This window comes from Sander vitreus, chromosome 10 (genome assembly GCF_031162955.1).
Source record: "Sander vitreus isolate 19-12246 chromosome 10, sanVit1, whole genome shotgun sequence".
NCBI classification, from domain to species: domain Eukaryota; kingdom Metazoa; phylum Chordata; class Actinopteri; order Perciformes; family Percidae; genus Sander; species Sander vitreus.
The window spans coordinates 16,981,395-16,993,243 of record NC_135864.1 but is presented as its reverse complement, the minus strand read 5'-3'; the positions used below and the strand labels follow the sequence as shown (position 1 = coordinate 16,993,243).

The window sequence follows — 11,849 nt, the reverse complement described above, 5'->3', positions numbered from 1 at the left end:
GACTGACATGAGGAACTCTATGCTTATAAAAGAGGGAGTAGGGGGATTTATTCTGCTGCAGTAGAATAAATGGGCTGCCTAAAACCGCCTTTTCTCTCCTCCCATAATTTCCGTCTGTCGCTCCCTCTCCGTCTCCCACATATACACACACACACACACACACACACACACACACACACACACACACACACACACACTGATGTAATTTCATTGATTGCCCAAGAACAATGGCCTGAGAGGAAGCTGAATTTCTTGCGGAAGTGCTATAGCATTCCACACCAACAAGATAAAACCGTTGGTCCATTCTTATATACTGTCTATGGATAACACTATTTGCACATAAAACCACTAGTGATCACGTTTCCCGCATGTGCCCGATCAGTAAATAGACTGATGGTCTGCAATCACTTGATTTGTATGAATCATGCGTCACCACTGAACTATTTAGGACTCATTGCATGACCAACTCCTACAAAGCACCACTTAAGTGTTAAACCATGTTTCACTTCATTTTACAGTAATTATTGTACTTGCAGTCCTCCTATCAGTGTTGTGAGTTATTAGTGTGATATATTTCTGACTTTATAGATCTTGGGTGAAACCAAAGCCAAACATGTAGGATCTTGATATACAATAATTAAGTTTGGGCATGGTGGAAAGAGGAACAATGCAAGGAGTCCTCCCCCCAGTTTCCGTAGGAGTCCCCCCACTGTGCTACAGTATGAGTAAACCTGAGTCGCAATAATTACTGGGAATACAAACAATGCTGCACTCTAGAGGTGTAAAATGACAGAGATGCGTCAGTCGTTGAAAACTTAAAAAAATAATCTATATTTATTCATAATTGCATATCCACATTACGAATCCACAGACAGAATCCACACTAAATTTATTATTGCTGTGTCTGAAACTATATGGGGAGTACAAAAAGAGGAAAAGAGAGACAACAATGGAGGTAGTTTGCTTTTTAAAGGAAACACTCACACACATGAAAGACGGTTAAATGTGTTATCTCCTTTTGTCAGGTATGCAGCTCATTAAAACAGTAAGCCGAACAATTTTACTTCCTAATAAGTTAGGTTTATATTGATAAATCCAGGTCTGAAGCTTAGTCAGTGCAGTCAATTTTTGCCAATGTTATGACGTGAGAATCTTTCAAGAACACTTCACATTAGCATTCTGGTAACATTTTTATTGTACCTAGGGTTCGGCACTGCGGCAATATATACCAATTTATACCAAACATATGCGAACCATATAACTGGATTTTGCAGATCAGTTACAAAATGTGATCCCTTTAATATCTGCATTAGGCCACTGTGGGCAAACACGTGAATGACTGATTAATGCCAATATTGGAAGTGAATACCTTAATTTAGGGCTGTGCAATTAATAGTTTTTTCAAATGTTGATGCCGGCTCCCAACTATCACAAAAACAATGTAGTCGAAAAAAAAACAATTATTTTGCACATAACATTTAGCAAGTACACTCTTAGTTTTCATTGTTGATCTGTTTAACTTTTATTTCAACAAATGTAACATCTTTCCAAAAGGTAATAATGTGAAATAATCGTGATTTTAATATTGACCAAAATAATTTGTCAGGCCTTAAATTGCGATAAACAGTTTCTTGAGTATTTACTATATCACAATATTATTGTGTTGTGTCATGGCAATTTGTTTTCGAATTAAATTAAGGTATTGCATATTTTCCTTAAATGATGAATAAGGCATACGTTTGTCTGCTTTTCAGACAGTATAAAAAAGCAAAGATAAATAAAAAGGCATTTTAATTTTGAATGTTTTCCTATTGCGGGGCTTATTTAGAATTAAAAACAATGTACCACAGTCCACTGATTTTACTGGAATGTTGTCAAGATATACGCTGGTGTACTAGTAGTTTATCAAGTACATTTGAAGCATGACAAGTTCCCTGTGCAGTGCCGAAACTAAAACACAAAAGGACAAGAACATAAGCTACTGGAGGAAACACACATTCCCCGAATACACACTGTGACACAAGTGTCAGTAAAAGTAACATGCTCAAAAATTTAAAATCTTTACATTAATCTTCAAACTTTGTATCTTTAATGGTCAGAGCATTCCATTAGGGTTGTGTGTGGTCATGTGCCTGCGCAGGTTGCTGGGGTTGTTGAAGCTGGCATTGCACTGATTGCAGGTGTATGGCTTCTCTCCAGAGTGGGTCCTCAGGTGGATCTTCAGGCTGCCGTTCTGCGTGAAGCGTTTCCCACATTGCGTACAAGCGTACGGCTTTTCCCCAGTGTGAATGCGCATGTGGATACCCAGTGTATTCTTGTTGATGAACGACTTACCGCAAAACGTACAAAGAACGGGCGATTCTCCGGTGTGACTTGCCCTGTGCACAATCAGGTCTTCACGGCTGAGGAAGCGCTCGCCGCAGAAGCTGCAGTCCAGAGATTTGTTGACACCCTGAGGGAAGACATTCTGCTGCTGGGCAAACTGGCTGACAAGACTAGGGTGCCCCACTTGACCATCACCTCCTACTATTTGTGTATTTATTGCAGGATTAAATGCTGTTGAAGCCATTTGGGTGGAATGATTTTGTTCCAGTTGGCTGTTTCTGTTATCCTGCATTCCTCTCATCGGGGCTCTGTCACTGGCACCAGTGGTGAAATTCTGGAGACTGTCATGAATTGTGCTATGGTCAGGAGACAGAGAGCTAAAAGCCTGGAGTTCAGAGACAGTGAAGAAGGTGTCGCTCTCCTCCTGCAGAGGCCCTTCCCCTCGTCCGTGAACACTCACGATTCTCAGCTCCTTATTATCACTAGTCAGGCAGGACTCTAAATTCTGAGTCCCTGTAGAAACATCACCCTGCATACTGGGGTTTCCAAAGTCATTCTGACCTAAGAAGACAAACCACCAAAAGCCATTAGGAATCAGTGTTTGTGTATGAAACCTTAGACTGTGAATTATTTGCAACATTACTGTAATAAGTGGCTTCAACAAAGTCTACATGTGATTGTAAAGTACTGAATGACTGATTTAAATATACAGTAGTGTGAAAAAGTGTTTGCCCCCTTCCTCATTTCCTGTTCCTTTGCATGTTTGTCACACTTAAGTGTTTCGGAACATCAAACCAATTTAAACAATAGTCAAGGACAACACAAGTAAACACAAAATGCAATTTGTAAATGAAGGTGTTCATTATTAAAGGTGAAAAAAAATCCAAACCATCATGGCCCTGTGTGAAAAAGTGATTGCCCCCTAAACCTAATAACTGGTTGGGCCACCCTTAGCAGCAACAACTGCAACCAAGCGTTTGCGATAACGTGCAATGAGGCTTTTACAGCGTCCTGGAGGAATTTTGGCCCACTCATCTTTGCAGAATTGTCCTAATTCAGTTACATTAGAGGGTTTTCGAGCATGAACGGCCTTTTTAAGGTCATACCACAACATCTCAATAGGATTCAGGTCAGGACTTTGGCTAGGCCACTCCAAAGTCTTCATTTTGTTTTTCTTCAGCCATTCGGTGGTGGACTTGCTGGTGTGTTTAGGATCATTGTCCTGCTGCAGAACCCAAGTTCGTTTCAGCTTGAGTACACGAACAGATGGTCGGACATTCTCCTTCAGGATCTCTTGGTAGACAGCAGAATTCATAGTTCCTTTTATCACGGCAAGTCTTCCAGGTCCTGAAGCAGCAAAACAGCCCCAGACCATCACACTACCACCACCATATTTTACAGTTGGTATAATGTTCTTTTTATGAAATGCAGTGTTCCTTCTACGCCAGATATACTTGGACACACACCTTCCAAAGAGTTCCACTTTTGTCTCATCGGTCCACAGAATGTTGTCCCAAAAGTCTTGGGGATCATCAAGATGTGTTCTGGAGAAATTGAGACGAGCTTTGATGTTCTTTTGCTCAGCAGTGGTTTTCTCCTTGGAACTCTGCCATGCAGGCCATTTTTGCCCAGTCTTTTCCTGATGGTGGAGGCATGAACGCTGACCTTAACTGAGGCAAGTGAGGCCTCCAGTTCTTTGGACGTTGTTGTGGGGTCTTTTGTGACCTCTTGGATGAGTCGTCGCTGCGCTCTTGGGGTAATTTTGGGCGGCCGGCCACTCCTGGGAAGGTTCACCACTGTTCCATGTCTTCGCCATTTGTGGATAATGGCTCTCACTGTGGTTCGCTGGAGTCCCAAAGCTTTGGAAATGGCTTTATAGCCCTTTCCAGACTGATAGATCTCAATTACTTTCTTTCTCAATTGTTCCTGAATTTCTTTGGGTCTCGGCATGATGTTTAGCTTTTAAGGATCTTCTGGTGGACTTTACTGTGTCAAGCAGCTCCTATTTAAGTGATGCCTTGATTGTGAACAGGTGTGGCAATAATCAGGCCTGGGTGTGGCTAGAGAAATTGAACTCAGGTGTGGACAACCACAGTTATAGTATGTTTTAACAAGGGGGGCAATCACTTTTTCACACAGGGCCATGATGGTTTGGATTTTTTTTCTCCTTTAATAATAAACACCTTCATTTACAAATTGCATTTTGTGTTTACTTGTGTTGTCCTTGACTTTTGTTTAAATTGGTTTGATGTTCCGAAACACTTAAGTGTGACAAACATGCAAAGGAACAGGAAATGAGGAAGGGGGCAAACACTTTTTCACACCACTGTAATAAGTACAGTGATGTTAACCATGCCATGTTATGTGTCATGGCTGAATAATGCAGTTCATCATGTTTAAATGCACATGGTGTTGTAATAAATCACCCTGAAAGCCTACTCATTGACATCCGACCTGACATATGCTTCAATATATTGAAGCATGCATTACTTATAAAAATAACAACACCAGGCATGCATTTTGGGATATTTAAAAAAAGAAAAAAACATATTTTAAAGTTTTTAGTGATGGTGATCTGTCAAAGTGTGCAGTGTTTGAAATTAAATAAATGTAATTTAAAAAGATAAATGCAATTAAAAAAAAAAAAAGTTTCTCATTTTCCAGTAGAGTGTAGAATTTGACCTGAAAATCAAAATGCTTTCAATAAAATTTCTGAGGCATGATACATGTTTTCCTTCAGCTGTGACATACACGTATATATTTAAAAAGTTCTTTTTTTCTGCTAATGTGTTTCCTCAAACATTATTTATGTCAACAAATGTCCTACAAAGGCTAAACCAATAATGACCTTGTACACTAATAACAATACTAAGTATTGTCTGTGTGGCCACTGTCTGACATCATATGGCTTAATGTCAACATCAACAAAAACCTATATACTATTGCACCTGTTGTATACCCATCTACAACTGGCCCACATCCTCCGACGTCATCTTCATCTTTGATCAGGATGACATCTGGGATCTCCCCGTCTGCACACTGACAAATAAAAAAAACATGTATTAGCAAACCACATTTTTAACAAAACAATAGTTCCTGAAAGTACTTGTACTGTATTTACCTCCACTTGAGTGGCAGTGGTGGAAGTCTTGTTCTCCGATTGTAGAGAAATAGAAGCAGCTTCCCCACCCGTCTTTTGAACCACTGGTGGCTTAATGACAACTAGAGGGGGGAAAGAGACCAAAATCATCAATGTTCTAAACATGCAGCACATTTGAGAATTGGAATCATGCTTTCAGCTGTAAAGTAAAATATTTACAGATTAAGAGCTTTATAATTGGCACTCTTGATAAGATCTTTCAATTTGTTGATTTATTTATTTGTAGTATTAGGTATGCCATCTTCCATAGACCTCCCATAGACCAGCCCATCACGGAGGGCTTGTATCATGTGGACGCGCCAACAGTTTTGTTGTCGTTACTTAGAAATCCTCACGGGGCGGCAGATACTACGCACTATAGCTTTAAAACACGACAAAACTAGTTTTAATTACGCTTTATAGCCTACCCTTAAAGTGCGGGTATACCCGCGCTCGACACCGTGCGTGGGCTGCCATAGATGTCGCGCGCCCTTCGAGCACGCACAGAGACGTTTATGCTCAACGCATTGTTTGTTGCAGTACTCTCCAAAACACCAGAGGGCGTACAGACAAAATAATCTGTGAATGAGCATGAAGTAGTAGAGAAGAAGAAACCGGAAGTTGAGGAAAGCAGGATGCCTGGCAGCAAAAAAAAAAGTTTGCAGGATGGTAGGGGAAGAACTCGCCCTACTCTCCCTCTGAATGGCTAGTACTCGTTGCCTGCTCTGGTGGGATTGGTTATGTTTAGGCAAGAGGAGTGGGATTGGTTATGGTTAGGGTAAGAATGTCAGGGTTAGCCAATGAGGGATGAGTTCCCCGATTCCCCTTGAATAGTCATGAGTCTTCCCCTACCATTCTGCAAAATAAAAAAATAAAAACTTGCTGCCTGGCAACAGTAGTAAACACATCCATGTTAAAACACAGACGTACCGCGAAACATTAGCGTCACCGTGTCCACGTTCGGACACCACTCGCTGCTATTGGCCATATTCTGACACTTCCGACCTGACGCGCTTTCCGGTCTTTTCGCGGTACTTCACGTTTCCGATCATCACCAAAAATGTTAGCAGAATTGATCTATACCCATCTAACAATCTACGTATACATTTTCATATATGTACATGGACATTTACATGTCCCATTAGTATATGAAAGTGACTTTGATGAGGGAAAGAAGTAACAACGCTCAGGCAACGATCTTTCCCTCTCTATTTTCACTGTATTGGAAATTAAGGAGCCTTTATTGCATAATTCAGAGTTGTTGAAGCATGTCATTTTATTGAGAAGGACGGAAGTACGATCTGGTAGTTTTGACAGCATTGATGGGACTTAATACCCCTGAAAAACTTCACACAGGACCCACCCAACAAAAGTTATTTTTCATTTTTTTTTTATTTATTTATTCAGAATACAGATATACAAACAGGCATTTTTACAAATCCACTTCAAAAATAGAGCTTTTGCCTCGGGTCGAGCATACAAACAAAACCTAGGAGCTTATACGTTAACGAATCAACATAAATAAAATAAAATAAGAGAAAATAAATAAAAAGGGCTATCTCAAATTAACTTAAGAGTTTCAAGTAAAGAAATCAATTTAAGGGCTTTTTTTGTCCGTAACCCGTTTCAATGACTTACACAAAAGATTTGACTCATTCTTCCAACGGATCAGGGAGGGTTTTTATCTACATTTATGTATAAAATGTTTTCCTAATACTTTTAATAGTATATAGTAATATCTTATAAACTAATAAAATCTACCTTCTTATCTTCATCAAAAACACCAAACTTTATAGTCTCCACTGTCAGAGGTCGTATCTCAATTTCCCTGGTCTGAAGCCAGCTCTGCAGATCTCTCCAGAAAGATTGCACTGACTCCCCCAGAAAAAATACATGTTCTAGATTCTCAATTTCCTTTTTGCAAAAAACACAGTTATTTGTATCAAAATTGAATCTCGGTCTTAAGAATTCGTTTGTTGGGTAGATTTAATTTAAAATTTTAAAGTTGACCTCTTTTACCTTCGGAAGAAGAGGAAATGAGATGTAACGTTTCCTTATTTTCTTAAACTCTCCATCTCCAAATTCTTTCAACATATATTTTCTTCTTACTGGGATAGGGTTATGTTCCTTTAATAGAATATTTCTAATAACTTTGTTGGTACATTTATAGTCACGGAAATCAATTCCTTCGATGCAGAGCTGCCTCAGACCAGGAGAAACTTTGGAGTACCTGATGTCTTCTCTCACCATCGATTTTTAGAGACATCGGTATAGCTTTCAACTAGGGATGTAACGATTACCGGTGTAACGGTAAACCGCGATAAAAATGTTGACGATAACAATTACCGTTTTCATTTAAAATATTATTATCATCACGGTGGATTACCACAGTGTGGAAACAGTGCGTTTAATCCTTCCCAGCTTCATCCGAGTCTCCTGAAGTTGCCGTGCAGGCTAGGGTGACCATATGTCCCGAAAAATTCGGGACAGTCCCGAAATCCAAGCAGTTGTCCCAAATCCCGAATCCTGCCCTAATTGTCCCGAAAATTAGAGCAAATGTCTCCAGAGCAGACTCTCGAGTAGGTAGACAGAAGGTTATGTCCCTCCAGCCACACAAACATCTAAACCTGTGTTCAGTAGCCTAGCCTACTCTCAGACATGACGTGACCCAACCGTTTCTACAGTCGATATCTAAAGCAGCTGGGATGCTCTCCCGGCTGCTCCAGTCGAGTAGTCATTGTGTTTGTTTGGTTTGTTTCATGACCCTTGAGTGCGTGATTTAAATTATTATTATTTTTTAATTTTATTTGTATTTCTGAATAAAAATAAATAATTTTGGTGGCTTGGTGCGGAGTTTTGAAATTCATGTTAAGTGCAGGCAGCCACGAGAAGGAGTGATTGGATTGGATGTTGCTGATGTTAAAGCGCAGTCATTGCGTTTGTTTTATTTGTCTCATAATTTCATTCTGCTTATCAATATGTATCTATTATTCCAAACTGGAGTATTATGAGGTGTAAAATTATGTTTGTAGATTAACTTCCAATAGAGAAGGACCTGCTGATGGAAAGCAGAAAGTTTGGCTGGTAATGAATTGCATTCAAAATCACATCGCAGAAGCAAGTCTATTCCACCCATTTTTTGAAAATATTAAATTGGGGACAGTAAACCAAAAGTTATTAATAAAGATTTTAACCATTTCAATTTTACGACACCATTCATCATATCAAAATCAATCACATTCGCACCTCCATCTTCATAGTTTTTAACCATGTCAATTTTCCTTATGTACTGACACTTGTTTTTCCATATGAAATTCAAATTGACCTTGTTTATGGCTTTGATCATATTTGTAGAGCTGGGTAAGGAGAAGGCCGGGTAAATAAGTCTGGATAAGCTGTCCATTTTGGATAATAAGACTCTCCCAAAAATTGTGATATCTCTCTGCAGCCACCTATTTGAGATTCATTTACACTTGTCTATATTGTTCCATATATTCATTTTGTCTGAAGTTATCTTATCCTTGGAAATAACAATCAGAAGTATTTAACTTCTGACTTGACCTTTATGTTATACAGAGGTTGCAAGGGATAATCATGTAATGTTAACATTTTGTATTTATCTTAATTCAGTTGTAAGCCTGAAGCTCTTTAAAAATGGTCAATAATTTGTAAAGCTATGGGAATTTGATTTTTTTTTTTTTTAAATAAAGTTGTGTCGTTAGTCAATTGACTTATGGTAATTTGTCCGTCACTCACGACTAACCCTTCAACGCAACTATTCTGGATCAAAATGGACAACATTTCTGCTATCATTATGAATAAAAGTGTCTCCATTACAAACATCACTGCAGGTTGACTGATTTTAGCAGCAGAGGTTGATTGTGGGCGACAATACTGTCGTGGTTAGCTCGCCGAAACTACTGCCGATTGCCGAAGTTGCTGGCTGGCTACGCAACGTTAGCCAATTCCTCTAGCATACGTAGAGGCTAACTATAGCCAGTTAGCTTTGTGTGTAACGTAACAAAAACCCACCCATCTCGTAGGAGCGAAGCTTAACATTTCATTCAATAAAATGATGGTACAAAAAGAGCACTAACGCCACAGGTCTTATGTTGACAACGTGGATGCAGATATAGGATACTCCGAAGGCAGTCGTAATATTTACCTAGCAGTCTAGGCTAACGCTGTTGCGCTAACGTTAGCAAACGTCGGTGTAGCTAGCTGTCTAAACTTGTGAAAAGCCGAACAGCATCCCCGCCCAAGCTGTGTTTCACTTTCCCTCCAATATTATTATACACATAATAAAGACACATGGACTAGGTCGAGACCAAAAGCCATATTTTGCAAGACCAGTGGCACAGACCGAGACCATAGACAGTTTACCGAGATGGGGCTTTCGTCTGTCGTCTTCCCAACGTGACGTAATGCAATGCATTGTGGGGGGAAAAGAGAATCATTGCAAACCGCTGTAAAATAGTACTACTTTTTCGTATTTTATTCCGATTTGTGATATCCATTGTATTTGATGTCGTTGGGTAACGGTTTAAATGTTTATTACCAACAAGCAAATTGCGCAAATTCGTTATAAACCCTGCAAGATGGGCTTTAACTTAAAGCAGCCATCATAAAGTTACACATGTCATGCAAAGTGAACCAGAAACTGAAATAGGCTACCAAGAGAGCAAACCAAGTTGATGTAGCTATGTGCCACGTGATAAGCAGTTTATTGACATTTTCTTTCTGTACGAGAACCATTAAAGCAACTGTTACAGCACGCTCTAATAAAACAACAATTGGTTGGGATCTGAATTGAGCAAAAGTGGGTTTTTGATGTTACCTGCAGGAGGAGGAGCGGTAGTCTACTTGTTACTCAAGTATTAAGTATTTTTTTTAAAGTAAATACTCGTTACCTTGGGGTTTAGCCCGTGGTTTGGGTGTACTTCCTCTGATCGGGGAAAAGCGGCTCGCCGGTCGGTTGGTCCTAGTCTGCAGCTTGAGAGAGAAGAGCTCGCTCCTCATCACCTTCATCCTCATCCTCAGGGCTTCGTTTTCCTTCAGGCTCTGGGTTAGATTCAGGCGGAGAGACGCCGAGCTCACCAAGAAAAGCTGACTGATTTCCGCCACCGCCGCTTTTACCAGCTCGTCCATTATGGACAAAAGCTGCGACTCCACATTCAGACTGCCCGGCGGCATGTCTGTAGACATGTTATACTTTTGCTGCCACCGAGAATTATGATGGAAAAAAGAGCGACACAATTCTTGGGTTACTCACAAAAGCGACAACACAATGGCCTTTCCGGTAGTATGTGGCTGGTTACCGTAATCCCTAGAAAGCACCTCAAGGGGTTCTCTTAATACATCCATGGGTAAGCCTCTCTCCACGACGCGTACCTTCTATGGCGCCATTTTGATGCTAACAAGCCATCACCCGCCGTTAGCATTCCATTGACTGCCATTCATTTTGACGTCACTTTGACAGCGAATAACTTTACATTTGAAGACTTTATTTGTGCATTGTTTATTTCTAAAGAAACACGATAATGTATAAAAGGCTCCATTACCTTGTATCTCACGTTATGGCTCCGTAGTAGACGTTTTTATAAAAATAGGCTAACGATTGTGTCATAACCACGAGACTTTCTGTCGCATAGTAGAGGAATTACCGTATAGTACAGGAGAAGCTCGCAGGCAGTTTCGACTTACATTAGCTGTTTAAGTTTAATTACTAATGTTAACTAGCATTTTAGTTATCAATAATTAGCCTGTGCCTATGTTATCTCTTTACATATACCTACGCTCTCCGTCTCTGCAATATTCGAAATGATTGAGATTTCTCTTGGCACAGCTACCAGAAGACTTCCAACTTTCAGACAGGTTGCTCACGTCACATTTACGTCGTCTCTCTCAGTTGGAGGCTGCGCAGTAACGCTCAGCGCTCACCGGAAAAGTGCTTCTAATAGCCTTCACTGGTCTCCGTCCAGAGCAACGGGATCTGTTGGTCCATTCTATATACAAGGCGTTTCTCAATGTCAAGGATCCTTCCTTAATTAATGGTTAATGCTTCCTTAATGCTTCCTTAAGGTAATAAATTACCTTAATTGGTTCAAACTCTACAATGGATTTAAAATTTTTAATGAAGTGGTGTTTACCCATTTAAAAATATTAAATAAAATATTTTTTAGGCAAATATTTCATGTATACAGTAAATCATAACCTTATAAGTTTCTCAATTTCTCACATACAGTACTTTCATTAACCTATATTACTACTACTTTAGACGTTTCTATAGAATGTAATGTAATTTGTCTCTCTGGCGAAAAAGACAATCCGTTTCCATTGTGAATACATCACCTATCGCATTGTTGTTGTAATTCATTCCCATTCA

The 11,849-nt window shown here is 39.7% G+C and overlaps 1 protein-coding gene across 1 annotated transcript; it reads right to left on the bottom strand.

Moving 5' to 3' along the window:
- Positions 1 to 1,396: 1,396 nt before the first annotated feature.
- LOC144524380 (uncharacterized) lies at positions 1,397 to 11,844 on the bottom strand. Its single transcript, XM_078260580.1, has 4 exons — positions 10,375 to 11,844; positions 5,447 to 5,547; positions 5,274 to 5,364; positions 1,397 to 2,886 (listed from the first exon to the last, which is right to left on the bottom strand). Exons 1-4 carry the CDS (start codon positions 10,667 to 10,669, stop codon positions 2,096 to 2,098), a joined length of 1,278 nt encoding a protein of 425 aa, XP_078116706.1. The 5' UTR covers positions 10,670 to 11,844; the 3' UTR covers positions 1,397 to 2,095.
- Between the last annotated feature and the right edge of the window lie 5 nt (positions 11,845 to 11,849).